The sequence below is a fragment of the Geotrypetes seraphini genome, chromosome 6 (assembly GCF_902459505.1).
Source record: "Geotrypetes seraphini chromosome 6, aGeoSer1.1, whole genome shotgun sequence".
Taxonomy (NCBI): domain Eukaryota; kingdom Metazoa; phylum Chordata; class Amphibia; order Gymnophiona; family Dermophiidae; genus Geotrypetes; species Geotrypetes seraphini.
Genome location: NC_047089.1, coordinates 54,281,246 through 54,297,833, shown reverse-complemented (window position 1 = coordinate 54,297,833; position 16,588 = coordinate 54,281,246). Strand labels below are relative to the sequence as shown.

Genomic DNA, 16,588 nt, shown 5'->3' with positions numbered 1-16,588 from the left:
GACAAGAAGCTCCCCTTCCTGTTCCTTTGGAGCTCTCATGGGCTTCCTTCAGCACACTGCCAGTGTTAGAATCCCAGACATATTTTCACATCTAACTCCAGGCATTATATAATTTCCTCCAAATTCAGTCAGGAATGCCCATCACCTTTTAATAAACATAAGAAAACATCCTATATTAAATATGCATCATAGTCAATGCAAACAGAAAAATGATTCAAGAAATTTTCCCATGACACACAACTGGAATTACTGTATATGTAACACAATTTGGGGCCTATTTAGTAAAATGTGATAAGGTGATCTCCTCTTGCAGAGTGGCCTGGATACTGAAACTAAACAAGTCATTCCTTAGGCTAAGATGGTCTTTGAACAAAAAAAAAGTTCAATTAATTTCTACTCATCCTTAGTAGAAATGGGATTCAAAGTCAGAGTGACTGTCAGGGTCATAGAGTCAAATACCATGGGCAAGAGGTCCAGCTCAGGACCCATACATAAAGAACCAAAATAAAGTACAGAAATAACAAAAGTCTAGTATAGTTTTGGTTGAAACACAGAAATAAGTGTGTTAATCTCTTAGGCTATCAATATAGGTTCGATATAAAGATTATTCACTATAAATACAATGGAGGCCTGATTCCCTAATAGGCCAACAAGTCAGTCTCAAAAAAGGTTCTTTAAGCAGGCTCTTACACCATATAAAGAAGCCTGGCCTACCTTATAAGCTATAAAACTTCAAACTTCTTGCCAGTCCTTTGTAATCCTAGGGTCCATCCTGGAGACTCCTTCCTCTTCCCTCTGGGCCTCCTTGACTTTTCATAATCTCTGATTCTTTTACTTCTTGATTGTAACCTCACTCTCTTGGCTGGGCTCTCTTTCTCTGATTCCGTAAGGTGTTTAAGAAGGACTGAGAATTTTTTACTGCCTCATATATTCCTTGAACTGGAAGGAGAGTCTGATTATGGAGTTTATTCTGACATCCCAAGTAGGCTTACTAAGGTGAATACATTGAAAAGGGAGGGGGGGTTCTGTGTATATTGATTCCCTAGTAACTCTATGAGTCCGAAGCAGCAAAAAGTGAGCCTATAAAGAAAAGAAGAGAGTGCTTTTAGATCTGGGGAGTTGTCTTTACAAGCTCTTGAAGGTTTGAAGATCCTGAGAGAGGAAAACCATATACTGTATATACCAGGGTCCACACTGCTCCTTGTGACCCTGGGCAAGTCACTTAATCCTCCACTTCCCCAGGTACATTAAATAGATTGTGAGCCCACCAGGATAGATAGGGAAAATGCTTACAGTATCTGTACTAGAGAATGACACGGTGGCGGTTTACCCGCGGCCACCGCATTTTAGCCGCGGGTCACCCGCCGAAAACGGGGAAGAAAACTAGCAGTCGCTGCGGCGACGGGGACAAGGCCATTCACCGCCCGCGGGGTGGTGAATGGTCTTGTCCCCCGCAGTGAGGCATGAAGGATCGCGCGGTCCCCGCAGCTCACACCCGCCCGCCCAATCGATTCCAGTGTCCAGCCAGCTCTCTCCCCTCTCCTCACCCCAGTCCGCAGATCCTCCTCCTCGGCGACCCGCATGCTACCAGAGAGCCGCGCACACCCGCCGCTGCTCAGCCTCGATCTTCTGCTCTGACGCAACCGGAAACAGGAAGTTGCAGCAGAGCAGAAGATCAAACACTGAGCAGCCGCGCGTGTGCGGCTCCCTGGGAAAGCGTGCAGGTTGCCGAAAAAGAAAACCCACAAACCAAGGTGAGGAGAAGGGAGAGAGCCGGCCAAACACCAGGATCGACCGGGCAGGCAGGTAGTGGCCGCGGGGACCGTGCGATCGCTAGTGTTCCCGGCTCAAATTGGAAGGAGGGAGTGAAAGGAAAAAGGCTTATATGGATGCAGCGGGGACGGTGACGGGGCGGTGAATGGGATGGCAGTGGCGGTGACGGGGCGGTGAAAGGGATGGCGGTGACGGTGACGGGGCGGTGAAGGGATCGGTGGTGACGGGGCGGTGCAGAGGATGGTGGGCCGGTGACGGGGCGGTGACGGGGACAGATTTTTTCCCCGTGTCATTCTCTAATCTGTACGTAAACCACTTTGAATGTGGTTGTAAAACGACAAAAAAAGTGGTATACAGGTCCCTTTCCTTTTTATTGTGAAAAGCTTTTGTTTTGGTCTCCTCTTCCCCTTTGTTACTGTTAAACGTATTAAGATAATTCTTTGTTATTTTTCCCACCGCCCTAATGCTTTTGCTGGGGGTAACATCCCAAGCTTGTTTCTTCTACCTGCCACTCCTTTCCTCTAGTTTAAATGCCTGTCCACGTATTGATTAAATTTTTCACATAGGATCCTTTTTCCCGCCACAGAAGGATGTAGTCCATCATTGAGGTACAGACTCATGTTGCTCCATCTGTTGCCCCAGCCACCTCTGCTAATCAAAAAAAAACCAAGCTTGAAGCCAAGTGTTAAAGCTGGATGTGTAATGCAGCCTCATTTCTCCCTTATAAGAACATAAGTATTGCCCCTGTCGGGTCAGACCAGAGGTCCATCGTGCCCGGCAGTCCGCTCACGCAGTGGCCTCTCAGGTCCATGACCTGATAGTGCTCATACCCATGAACAGGTAGAAAATTTGAAAATGCTATAGTGCTGGCTATGGGTTTAAGTCTGTCTCCCAAAATTTGGAAATCTCTTTGTACCGCAGAACTGCTATTTCCAGCCAGGTCACATGTTCCCAGGAGAATAACTGTCAGTTGTAACGGACCCAGGATCATTTCTTTAAGGACATTGGGCACTACTTCCTGACACCATTGAATAAAACACCTTTTCTTCCATATGGTCTGCTTCATGTCTTGTTTATTGTAGTATTTATATACCACATATATCCTAAGTGGATTTTATTCAGGTACTCAAGCATTTTTCCCTATCTGTCCCAGCAGGCTAATGTACCTGGGGCAATGGGAGGTTAAGTGTCTTGCCCAGGGTTGCAAGGGGATTTGAACCCACAACCTCAGGGTGCTGAGGCTATAGTTCTAACCACACCGTTGACTGCATATATAGCCAGGTGTGTCTGAAATACTGCAGCTAATCTTCCCATTCATATGACTACAAATTGGTGTGCTGACCACCTGTAGCACTATTAATCTGAAATGAGATATGAACTACCATAGCCAAATCATGTGATTTTCCTCTTTGTGTCTTTTTTTTAAAAAAATCTACAAAAATGATTGCCTTCTCTTAGCATTAACAACAACCAGGTGTCAGAAGTCTGTGCATCAGGTTTCTGACTAAATCTGTTAGGAAGTGATGACAGAGCATTTCCCCAAACAGCTAATTGTACAAAGACCTGCTGGTTGTTATTATTTTTTCTTTCATGCATAGTTTCCCTCTACTGGCTCTAATGAGAAACCCAGCTGGATAAGCCACGTGTTACAGACAAACACCTCAACTGAGATCAGTCCAACTTTGCAGAAACACCAAAGTGCTCTAAGTTCAAAGGGCCTGATTCAAAAAATGGCACTGTAAGTTAGGCAGAGGTAGGCAACCTATTGCCACACAACTTAATTGGCTTAATTGGGTTTTTTAAGTTAAATATTCTTTATTAGAATTTTTACAAAATTGTATTGACCAATTCGAGCAATATATAACAAGAGTGGGTATACAGGGTCAGTAGACAAAAAGGTAACAAAACATTAATAACCTATAAAATATTTACTCAAATCAGCCGTAAGTGTGTGTCGACAGCCAAAATACAGAGATTGTGCCAAGAAATTGTTATGATATATTATAGCTCACTAAAAAATATTAGTCACTGTTATTATTACTGAAAAATCAGTCAATGGAGCCCACATTTTTTCAATCGAACTAAGAGAATTTTTCCGCTCAGCAGCTATTCTTAAATATTTTGCAGTTAAGTTTACTTTATTCCAACATTCATTATAATTAATATTGGGAAAGTCCTTCCAATTCGCTAGTACTATTCGAATGCTATTAGTATTAACAGGTGTACCAGTTTAGATACGTCTAGAGATAAGGACAATTGTTGGTTATATTCGTTACTAGTATAGAATATGAGAACGGCACTGATATGTCTAATATTGAAGTTATAGATGACCATATTCGATCCCAGTATTCCTTTAACAGTGGACATTCGAAGATCATATGCTTAAGGGATCCAGTTGTTAACTTGTAAGACCAGCACAGATCGTCATCTTTAATGTGTTTCAATTTAGATAATTTTAGCGGAGTCCAATTTTATGCAAAAGAAAATAGGAGGTTTGTGTCAAATAGCTCAGTGGGAATGTTATTGGCTTAATTGTTTTTAATCTGTGCGGTAATTGACCGTGTCATTTAAAAATAATTAAAAAGTAATTATAAAAAAAATACAGATGCCTGCCAGCGCATCCAAAAACAGTGTCATGATTACATCTATGGAGGTGCCTTAAGGCGCCTAAGGTCAAAGTATGTGTGGTTAATGCTGGAAATGACCTTAGGCATCTCTGTAGAAATGATTCACGTCAAACATGGGCGCTGGAAATTAAGGTCTTCAAAACCCTGGCATACATTTCTGGCGCCTGTGTTTGACACTAGCCATGATTCTACAAATGGCACATTGGGCCTGTTTTACAAAATCGCACTAGTGGCTGCTGCGCGGCAACAACCCCGAAGCCCTTTAAATCTCTATGGGCTTCGGGGACGTTACTGCGCGGCTTTGTAAAACAGGCCCGTTGTATGACTGACACATGACCAGTGCTATTTTGGGAGGAGCCAGACAATAATGGTGCTGTTTGTAGAATCCAGCCCAAACAGTTTATACACTAGTCAGAAAGGCTAATGAATAAAGTCAACTTTTTGTTAATAAACTCAGAGCATTGTCTTGGCATATTCCAAACAACAGAAGCTTAAGATGGAAATCAATTCTCTCAAAGGTAAAATGAAGGAGCTGGATTCCTTATAAGTTATGATAGCTCTTTTTTGAGGTAACATGGAGACTATGTATTTCTTATTTATCTTGATATTCAATTTTATTACCAGTCTTCCATTAAAAATTGACCAAATGGGGTAATATAATTCATATAATCATAAATATTCAATTTAAACTTGTTTCACATGCACATTGGGAAGAATAACCCAAATCATTGTTACCAGATGCTAGGGTCCACCTTGGGACTTAAGCCCAAGAAAAAGATCTGGGTGTCATTGTAAACAATACAATGAAACCTTTCACCCAATTTGTGGCGGCGGCCAAAAAAGCAAACAAGATGCCAAGAATTATTTAAAAAGGGATGGTTAACAAGACAAAGAATGTTATAATATCTCTGTATTGCTCCATGGTGCAACCTCACCTGGAGTATTGCGTTCAATTCTGGTCGCCTTTTCTCAAGAAAGATATAGTGGAACTAGAAAAGGTTCAAAGAAGGGCGACCATAATGATAAAAGGGATGGAACTCCATTCGTATAAGGAAAGACTAAAAAGGTTAGGGCTCTTCAGCTTGGAAAAGAAAAGGCTGAGGGGAAATATGATTGAAGTCTACAAAATCCCGAATGGTGTAGAACGGGTACAAGTGGATCGATTTTTTTTTACTCCATCAAAAATTACAAAGTTATGGTTTTTCACTCTCTGCATATGGAGAGGGATGGGTGGGTTTGGGGTTAGTCGTTATAAAACATCTCATGAATATCCTTTGCATTGTTTTAATATAGTTTGTATCAGAAGGTATATCCATTCCTGTTGTATGTATGTTTATTATAAAAAATTTCAATAAAGATTTTGGAACTTAAAAAAAAGATTACAAAGACTAGGGGACACTCAATGAAGTTACAGGGAAATACATATAAAACCAATAGGAGCAAATATTTTTTCACTCAGAAAATAGTTAAGCTCTGGAACGCGTTGCCAGAGATTATGGTAAGAGTAGTTAACGTAAATGGTTTTAAGAAAGGTTTGGACAATATCCTGGAGGAAAAGTCCATAGTCTATTATTAAGACAGGCATGGGGGAAGCCACTGCTTGCTCTGGATTAGTTTCAATACAAAATGCAAATAATACAAAAAAGTGATTATTTCGCTCTGAGCAAAAACCAGAAGAAATATTGCTAGGTGAACACACTAACTACTAATATTGATAGATATGTAAGATCCTCAGTAATCACCACTCATATGCAGGAACTTTCCGCTTCAAGAGTTGGCACATTTATATTTTAATGTACTCAACCACTATGTTAGGCACAAAAGTCCTCATATGAAAAACAAATCCAACCAACGCATAGGAGGACTAAAACAGGCCATGTAATGAATAACTAAGAACTATAAGCCAGCTCTTTATAAGATAAGTGCAAAAAGTTTTTTGATATCCATTTTAAAGTTATTTATTGTGGTTTTTGCACAGAAATTACCGACTCAATGAAAGACACCATTTACCTGTGAATATGGTTCCGAACACTGTAGTGTGAGGACAGCACAGGTTTCTGAGAGCGGTATTATAACCAGCAAGGATTGATCTCTGTTTTAGTCCTCCTATGCGTTGGTTACATTTATATTTTACCCAAAAGGGTAATTAGGTGTGAAAACATCCTAGGACCTTGTATGTGTTTCATAAACCCAAAGCAATATGCAAAAATTAACACATAAAATTCTTTCTTAAAGTGTGCTCTGTGAAGGAAATCTTCCAAAAAATCTTCAAAAAGAGTCCAATCTCCTAATGGTAACCTTATCTAAATAATCGCTTTAACGATACCAGAATAAGAGAGAAGATGTATTACTTATCTACAAAATAACAGCAACAATGATTCACATCTCCATAACGTGTGAGTAAATCCACTGCCCTACAGAGCTCCGTTTCGGAGGACACAGCCTCCTTCCTCAAGAGCAATCACACTGTTCAGGGCAAAATAAGGCAGTCATGAAGAAAGGATCTCTGGTTTGTAAATGGCGCTTTGGCGTGGAGATGCTCTCAGCAAACGCTGCAGATCAAGGAAAAACGTGATGATGTTAGAACCAATGTAATGACGTCAGAACTAATTTAATTAAAAGGAAAATGCATTGAAAATAATAATTAAACTAAACTAAACTAAACCTTAGGTTTGTATACCGCGCCATCTCCATGGTCATAGAGCCCGGCATGGTTTACAGGGATTGTAAAGAGAAAGGAACTCCAAGGAAAGGGTTAGATGAAGATCGGAGGAAAGAGGAATGTTAAAGAGCTAGGATGTCAGATGAGGAGAGAGTGATTAAATTTTTGAGAAAAGCCAGGTTTTGAAAATATAAAGACAAATACACTAAATAATGCATGTGTTTTAAGATGAATTAAATAATAGAATGCCATTCAATGGAATCATTTAATCCCTGTGGTTCATAGACAGTCAGCTGTTCCATTTTATCGCCATTAAAATTGCCAGACGATTTTAATAGTTATAAAATGGAACATCTAACTGTTCCTGATCAGTTTTGGATCGTTGAGTTAAAAGCAGTACAACCACAGGGATGAAATGATTCCATTGAATGACATTCTATTATTTAATGTTATCTAAGGTCTAAAGGGGATCCAAGTAGCTCTTTATATGGAAATCTGAACTTCTAGCAGTAGTATCATGAGACTATCTTTAGGGGTCAGTGGTGTCATTATGAATGCAGAGTCGGCAAGGGCAGGCGAGACCAGGAATTGCTCCTGCCAGAACCCCACCCTACATCCCAAGGAATAAGGAAGGTAGGCCTGGAGAAGACCCTTTGAGTGGGTTTTTGGACAAGCTTCAGGGAGGAAGAACACTTCTGCGGGATGGGGTCATTGATGGGAGGGCTTGACTGGGGGAGAGGGTATTTGAGGAAACTTCTGGGTGGGGTGACATTTCTGGGGAGATCAATAATGGGGAGAGGCCTGGCTGGGAGAGGGGGGTCCTTGACTTAGGAAGGGTTTATAAGGTTGATTTATATTGGGAGGTTATACTTCAGGAGAAGTTATGATGGAAGGGGAGCCTAGGGGACATCTTATGTTAACTGGTTGTCCCTTTTAAGATGGAGGCCAGTAGCATCAGACTATAGCTTTTCAGCCCATTGTTCCTAATTTTTTGATGAGGTTGTTTTCCAGCTTTAGCACAACTAGAGCTAAAAATCACATTCTGGATTTTAGATAGTAATGAGGTGATTTGCATACACTTGCATTCTTGGCATCTTGTTACAATGTATCATATGGTGACCTAAAAAAAACTGTGTTAGTGCACCAGAACTTGAATTATAACCCTTTAACATGCATTAAGGGGCAAATAATGTGGTATAGCTATAACACAGCTTGATATTATTTCCCACCCACCCTCTTAAAGTGCTATTTTCCAAGAAATTCATTTTCTGCACTGAGAATTAAAATTGTATTTTTCCTGTATCACTATGGGTTGCCTGCTTGTGCTGACATTTCATCAGGTTATAAGGTAAGTTTATAAATAGCAAACCTTTCACAGTTTAAAATTAAAACCCTTTATATTTAAGTAAGTAACTAACTCCTAATTCTTTAGAAAGGACCATAATGCCTTATTGTTACTGTACAAAGCAAACCAGTACTGGTTGCTGCCTTTAGCAGGCAGAAAATAGAATTAGATACACCTGCTCACTGTGAGCTGAGAGAATATAGTCACGTGTGGATAAAGACATGGGGAAAATTATGCAGCTCCTTGAAAATAAATATACAATATGTATGCTTTCAATGTCTGTTTTCCTTCACAGGTATGTTTAGGGTAGTCTGGATAATGCCACTGCTCTTTTGAACCTTTTAAAGAAATATGTAGAAATAAAACCAAAGTTTAAATAAATGGGAGAAAATTTTTTTTATAAATCTATTCACCTACTTAATAATATAACAAATAAAGTGAATTAAATTATTTAAAGTATATACTATAATATTAAAAATAATTATAGAGTGCTCAGTGTAATATCTTATTCAAAACCAACAGGTTAATAGAATGAAGATGTATTAACATTGCATCATTGCACTCACCTACCTACCAGCCCTAAACATTTAGTTAAATTTAAGTTGTTCAAGCAAATTTGTAGTGTGAAGATATATAGATGAATACTTAGCTGAATATGATTGATGAAAAACATGAAAATCTCCACTGTCAAATATGTCGTCTCAAGATAATCAAAAGTGTCCTTGAGATCTGCTTGTCGGTACTGGGAGTCGTGCAACTTCTTATGTAGTTGGTTTAGAATTGGTAACATAAAATGAGTGAGTCCCCAAATCCACCGTTAAAAGCTTATCAAATCCAACATGTAGCTAGAACTCCTTAACGTGAAAACAATCCAACATTTCCTCAACACCGATCGTGTTTCACTTTAATTTGCGTCATCAGGAGGAAATAACTAAAAATAAACAAAACAAAAAATATAACAGTTCTCAAAAATCAAAAATATTCAAAAAATGTAACTTCTAAACTAGAAAGTAAATTACCTTCGGACCTCACAATGGAGAGATCACGCCGACAGAAGATTTCAACAGGAAAATCGAATCAACGTATGACGTATGACGTCTAAACGTATCAACGTATATAAAGACTGTCAAAGAATCACATGATAAGTGATGTCTTGATGATATATTGTTATATATAATTGGAAAATAATACATGACAATTATCTAGTGGTCCATTCTATTTCTTTGTTAAGACCATTAGGAATTACTGTATTCCAAGTATAGATTAAACGTTGTTCGTGATAAAGAAGAGTATGAGAGATATCACCCTGTCTATTAAATTCAAAATGCCTAATTACACAGAATTTGAGGTCATTAAGAGAATGGTCAGCTGAATGCCAATGATCAGTTAAAGGAGCTTCTGATTTGTTGGTACGAATACTGCTCAGATGTTCCGCTATTCTCAATTTAATAGCTCTTTTGGTTTGACCTATGTACATCTTATTACAAGGACAGAAAATCAAGTTTAGTGCCAATATAGATAAATCGAACATCAATTTTTTGGACATTCAGATTTCTTTGTCAGCAGGTCATTTTCAGTCAACTATATATAGGAAAAACACCGATAGGTGGGTTACTCAATTATGTGCATATTTCCCCTCTGCTTATGGAGCTTCATTGGCTTCCAGTAGAATGGAGAAATCAATTTAAGATCTTAAGTTTAGTGTATAAAGCTTTGCATCTTTCTTTACCAAAGGTGAGTTCATTTAGAGCCATTTATGCCTTCCCATCCTTTGCGTTCTCAATCTAAGAATTTGTTCGTTGTTCCCTTTCTTCGATTCATAACTAATGCAACTATTTTGTTCCCGTGCTTTTAGTGTTGTAGGCCCCCAACTGTGGAACTCTCTTCCTGAATCAGTCCGCTGTATACCCATATTTGTAAATTTTCGAAAAAGCTTGAAAGCCTATTTTTTTTTTGTAAGGCCTTTCATCACTTTTGATAGACAGTTTAATAAGATTGTTTAATGTGTTTAGGGTTGAAGAAATAATATGTAGAACTATTTGTATGGTATGATTTATGTATATTATATTTGTAACCCGCATGGAACTTTGGACATGCGGGATATAAATGTTTTAAATAAAATAAGTATAGATAGATAGGAATACAGTATAATCTCGTTATAACAGACTTGCTGGTTCGCTGGTCACAGTTGAGCGCCTTTATAGACATGCAGAAAATTATCGCATATAGCGTACTCACATATAACGGACTTTCGGATATAATGGACAACTAATTTGATCCCCAGAGCTGCTTTTAGCTGTAGTTTTAATCGGCTATAACGGACATGAAGGCTCTGCCTACAAGGTACGTGGTGTACCGGTGATATAGTATCAAAATGCAGCCCAGAAGAAAATGACAGATTATTTTTCTTTCCAGTACAGTATGACATAATGCTTTAGAACATTTTTTAGTGTTCTAGTTTTGCAATCATTGATGTTGCTGATATGCTTGTGCAGTGACTGTTGTTCATTGATTGTACGTTGTTTCAAGCTGACCTAAATAAAGTTTTTAAAAAATGCAACTCTGGATATAACGGACTCTGTATATAACGGACCATTTTTCTAAGTCCCTTGAAGTCCATTATAACAAGATTATATTGTATTCTTCTTTTCCTTATATATCTGCACTATTCTGTCATGTCTGCTGGAAAGGCTTTCACAAAATGATAGCTCTGAAGGTATGATGGTTTTAGCATTATAAGTGATAAGAATAACAATGAAAAGTCTCCTCATAGAAGAGCCAAAATTAGGAGTTTTAGCTCTGGAGCAGGCACATGTATTTGTGTGCCCCCCTCCCCCCCCCCGCCCTGCATTTTGCTGACCATCACCAGGTGGGTTAAAGCTAGAAAATCAACATTGGGTCAGGTCCAAGCACTGGCATTGAATTTCCAGATTTCTGGAGCTGGCTAATGCATAACCAGTTAAGTGCAATATTTAGCACTTAAGTGGCTATGGGTTGCCACATAGGACTGACTTTTATGCAAAACTATTTGTATAGTTAACCTGGCCAGTTAAGTGCTGAATATTGACACTTAACCAGCTAAGTGCCGACCCCACTCCCAGAATGCCCCAAAGACAGTTAGTATTCAGTTCAGTGCTAACTGGTTAATTTCAGCAGCACTAAGCAGTTAAGTGCTGTTTAAAATTACCAGTTACTACTACTACTACTACTACTATTAATTATTTCTAGAGCACTACCAGATGTACACAGAGCTGTAGAGAGTGAACAAAGGAGACAGTCCCTGCTTGAATGAGCTTACAATCTAAAAACAATCAAGACAGCCAAATAGGTTGTCAGGGTAGGGGTTACAGAGGGCAGAGGGGAGTAGGGTTATGAGTTGAAAGCCTACTTTAGAACAAGGGAAGGGTAGGGGCGTGGCGGACAGACTCAGATAGTTTATTCCAGGCATACGGGGCAGCGAAATGAAAGGAGCAAAGTCTGGAATTGGCAGTGGAGAAGGGTACAAATAAAAGCAGCTTATCTCAGGAAAGGAGTTCTCATAAGAAGATAAGAGATACTGAGGGGCTGTGGCAGTTCGCTACAAACAGGTGATTTGATGGGTCAGGAGTTGTTGAATGTCAACCCCAAAGTATACAATGATCAGGCTGTTTGACTCTTAGAATGAGCAATTCAATTTGTTTAACTCTTTGCAAAATAAAGTAGAGATTCTCTCTTTTTTAATTATGCCTTATTGTTAAAATTCCCAACTAAATATTTCTGGGTTCAGTGATGGAATTCAAAAAAGCATGGAATAAACACAGGGGATCTCTAATTAGAAAACAAATGGTATAAATTAAAGAACTAAGTCCAGCATTGGACAAACTTGTACAGTTTGTGTCCCATATATGGTGATTCAGTATAGAATGGGTTAGGGAGGGCATCAATGGGAGCTTCACCAACTTGGAACAAGAGGACGTTACTGGCCAGACTTGACAGTAGATATCCTGCAAACAACAGGATGGTTAGATAGGCTGGAGTGAGCTTAGATGGCAACTTCAGCGGTTGCAACCTAGGAAAATACCAGGAAGACTTTAGTCTATGGCCCAGAAATATCAAAGAAGAGACATGTTAATTTAATCATGTATTTTTAATGAGAATAACTAATGGGCAGACTGGATGGACTGTCCAGGTCTTTATCTGCCGTCATTTACTATGTTACTCTTCTTTTCTGGCTTCATCTGATACCTGAAAGGTAAACACCAATGTCTTACCCTTTAACTTTCTCTCTTTCTTTTTTTACTTCAATTTTCAGAGCTCTCAGCACAGTGGTTCCTCTACCTCATTAGCATCCACCAAAGTGTGCAGCTCTATGGATGAAAATGATGGGCCAGGAGAAGGTAGAATTTAACACTTTTGTATGTTGCCTAAAAGCTTCAAATGACTGTGATAATCCTTTATCCTAAAAGAATATGAACAAAATTTGAAAGCATATTTTCAATAAGCTACACAACTAATAGAGCACCTCATCTTCAGATACAAACTACAGGCAGTCCCCGGGTTAAGAATGAGCTACGTTTTTAAAACTATTCTTGTCGGATTTTTATCTAACTCAGAACTTGTAGATTTTAAGATTCTTGCTGCTTACCTCTGCTCCCAGCTAACAAAAGGACCAACTGTCCCTACCAGTGTTCTTTCTAAAGTACAGCATGTGCAACCATGTGTTCTTAATGTGGCCATGTATCATTCCTGAATCTGCTGCAAGAGAAGTATAGGAGTCTATACCACTGGAAATAATGCTCATTGAAATCAAATGAAGCTTCAACCACGTTCTTAAGTATGAGTCGTACTTAAGTTGGGCATTTGTAACTTAGGGACTGTCTGTACTGCAATTAGAGAATGACACGGTGACAAAATTCATCACCGTTCCCGTCCCCACAGATAACCGCGGGAAACCATCTTCATGTCATTCTTTAAAGAAAGAGGGAAGAATCAGAGTATGAATGGCCACAACCACTGACCCGCAAGCTTTGCTTTGAAGAATGCTGGTGTAGAAGGACTGAGGTTGAAATAGACACTAGAAAATGACATGGGATTATTTCCCGCGGTTATCCGCGGGGACGGGAACGGTGATGAATTTTGTCACCGTGTCATTCTCTAACTGCAAAAGTTGGCAGGAAATAGTTTCTGACTATGCCTTGGAAAAAGTTCCCCCTTGGTATTTAGGCAATAGGGCATTTTCATTCTTGGCATAAAAAGTGTGGTGGGAGAGTGGGCATTGATACATTACACAATGACTTTCTTATGTTCTGTGAAAATAAAAGACAAAGGGTTAATGGTTTCAATTTGTAAACACATTTTAAAACGGGATTATTTGTACATGTCCAAGATAACAGACACTGAAAGATAATAACCACCAACCGCTACATTGAAATACATTTAAGAGTTTCAGTTTGAAAACAATAGCCCCCTACTGCCATCATACAAAATAAAAACATGTAAATATTATATCTAGCCATTGATAAATTTAAAGTGTAGAAATGTGTAATATTTATTTTGTCACAAAGACAAAGAATACATTTTGGTCTAAATTCTATATGGCACCCAAAACATTGGCTCAGAATAAATGCTATTCTATCAGCAACGCTTAAAGGTAGGTGCGGTTTATAGAAGAGTGCTTAAACCTGGGAAACATGACTAAATTTAAACATGGTAATTACTATTTAAAACATAAGTACTGACATCACAAAGGCGTTGAAAAATAGAACAGTACAACCACTACTTTCAGAGGTTTTTGCAAGACCTTCAGAAGTGCCTCTCGTGAGCTCACAGCTTTTGCTTCACAAGAAACCATTCACTCAAGTCGTCATCAGATCTGCTTTGTATTTCTTAATACTTCTTAAATTTAACTTAACTGTGAATTAAAATAATCTTAATTTAAATCCCATATACTTTGTGTTTTAAATATTTAAACTTAGCCTAGTGTTATTCATGCTTTCAGCGTTGGGAGGGGCTTGTCATTATGACATGTTTCGCCCTATGGCTTCTTCAAGGAAGTCCCCCCATCAGTTTCACTCCGCACCATCCCGACTCAGTTTTTGACATTAAGAAAACTGAGTCGGAATGGTGCGGAGTGAAATTGATGGGGGGGGGGGGGGAAGTCCTTGAAGAAGCCATAGGATGAAATATGTCGGAAAGCATGAATTACATCAGGCTAAATTAAAATATTTTAAAACATGAAGTATATGGGTTTTAAATTAAGTTTATTATAATTCACAGTTCACTTAAATTTAAGAAATAGTAAGAAATACAAAGCAGATCTGATGACAACTTGAGTGCCTAAATTTAGGCATGGCAGCTTGCACCAATGAAGACATGGTGCAAATGCGCTTGCCTAAATTTAGGCGTGGAGGCCCTAATTCTGTAATTACATGCATAATTTAAAGCAGTGTCCCGCAAATGTTTCAACTGGCAGCACACTAAACCCAGTGCCCCGGCCAGAAGGCACCCAGAAGTGTGCAGATGTCACACGCATGCTTAACATCAACACATCGATGTCCACGCATGTGCAGAGGCCCATCTGTTCGAGACCCTGAACCTGTCACTTCGGGGGGAGGGGGGATCCTGGAGAAGGGGAGGTGCGGGGAGAGGAGGAGAGTTGTCGGTGCCGGCTGACTGCCTACAGGACATGCCTTTCACCGTGAGAGGTACATCCTATAAGCAGTCAGTCGGCACCAGCGCCTCTTCTCCTTACTGGTGTCTCGTCGGGGCATATGTGGAATCTGCTGTGGCACACTAGTATGCCACATCACATAATTTGTGATACACTGATTTAAAGGAATGTCCCTGATTTGACCATTCCCCACCCTTTTCTGTGCCTCCTTTCATGACTTGGGCCTAAAATTTAGGTGCAGATTCTGAACCTAAATTTATATACATAACCCTTAACTGATTCTAATTAACATTAATGTCATAGATATTAGCTTATTATTCAATTAAATTGTGTGCGCAATATAGGTCTTGGGCGTCATCATTGATTCCACATTGTCCTTTAATGACCACCTCCAATCCTTGGTAAAAAAAAATGTTTTTTCAACCTTCACATGCTGAGGAAAGTTAGATCCTGCTTCCATCAAAAACATTTTACCCTCTTTGTCCAATCCATCATCCTTTCCAGATTGGACTATTGCAATTCTATCTACTTAAGCCTAACTAAGAAAAACCTCCACAGACTCCAATGGATTCAGAATGCCGCGGCCAAGCTCATCTTTGCTAAAAGTAAATTTGACCATGTCTCCCCACTCCTGGCCAAGCTCCACTGGCTTCCGATAATCGCCAGGGTCCACTATAAATGCGCCTGTTTAGCTTTCAAAATCCTACACGGTATCCTCCCTCCCTTTATCCCTCTTTCTTGGAATTCCTCAAACCCTAATACCACCAGATCCTCCCACAAATTAAAACTATCCTTCCCCTCGCTAAAAGGCATTTCCCACACAGGAAAGCTAGGGACCTCCCTCCACTTCAAAATCACTGAGCTCTGGAACAACCTTACCTCCCCTCTTCGGAACTTGAGCTCTCTCCAAGTTTTACGCAAGCATCTGAAAACCTGGCTTTTCTCAAAAATGTAAGTCTCCCTCCAAATTAGGAATCAAGGAAACTCTTTTATCTTGGCATCCCAAGTCCTCTAAATTTTCTTCACTCTTCTACCTCTAACCCTCTGTTGTAGTTCCTTCTACTGTAAACCGCGCGAGCTCTATGAACGTGGAGATGATGCGGTATACAAACCTAAGGATTAGATTAGATTAGGAACACAACCAAAACTGCACATGCAATTTTCGGTGCTTTTTATAGAATTGGGGTGTTGTGGGGGGCAACTTTATTTCTTAAAATGTTTAATGTTATATTTGTTGAATGAAGGCCCTGATTTACAAAATTGTGTTAACTGAAAATTACAGTGCATAGTTTGTGCTGAATATTAACTGTTCATGCTTGCTAATGTCCACATTAAACAATTATGTGGCAATTCTATAAAGCAAGAAGGAGCAAGCTACTAGCGTAAGTCAGCATTTTGCACCAACATTTAGGTACACTCACTTATGTCAAATCAATTGCAGGCATAAATGCACAAGCCTATTGTATAACTTACAGTGGTCTATAAGTTCCATGTGTAAATGTGGGACCAACCCATAGCTCACTATTGACTCT

The 16,588-nt window shown here is 39.4% G+C and overlaps 1 protein-coding gene across 2 annotated transcripts in view; it reads left to right on the top strand.

The window, feature by feature from the left end:
• Positions 1–16,588, top strand: part of DCLK1 (doublecortin like kinase 1) — a 533,653-nt gene that overhangs the window by 346,914 nt on the left and 170,151 nt on the right. For both annotated transcript variants that reach the window (XM_033950508.1, XM_033950509.1), the window contains exon 7: positions 12,699–12,783. In XM_033950508.1, coding sequence (XP_033806399.1) covers positions 12,699–12,783 — 85 coding nt within the window. The remainder of the gene's footprint in view (positions 1–12,698; positions 12,784–16,588) is intronic.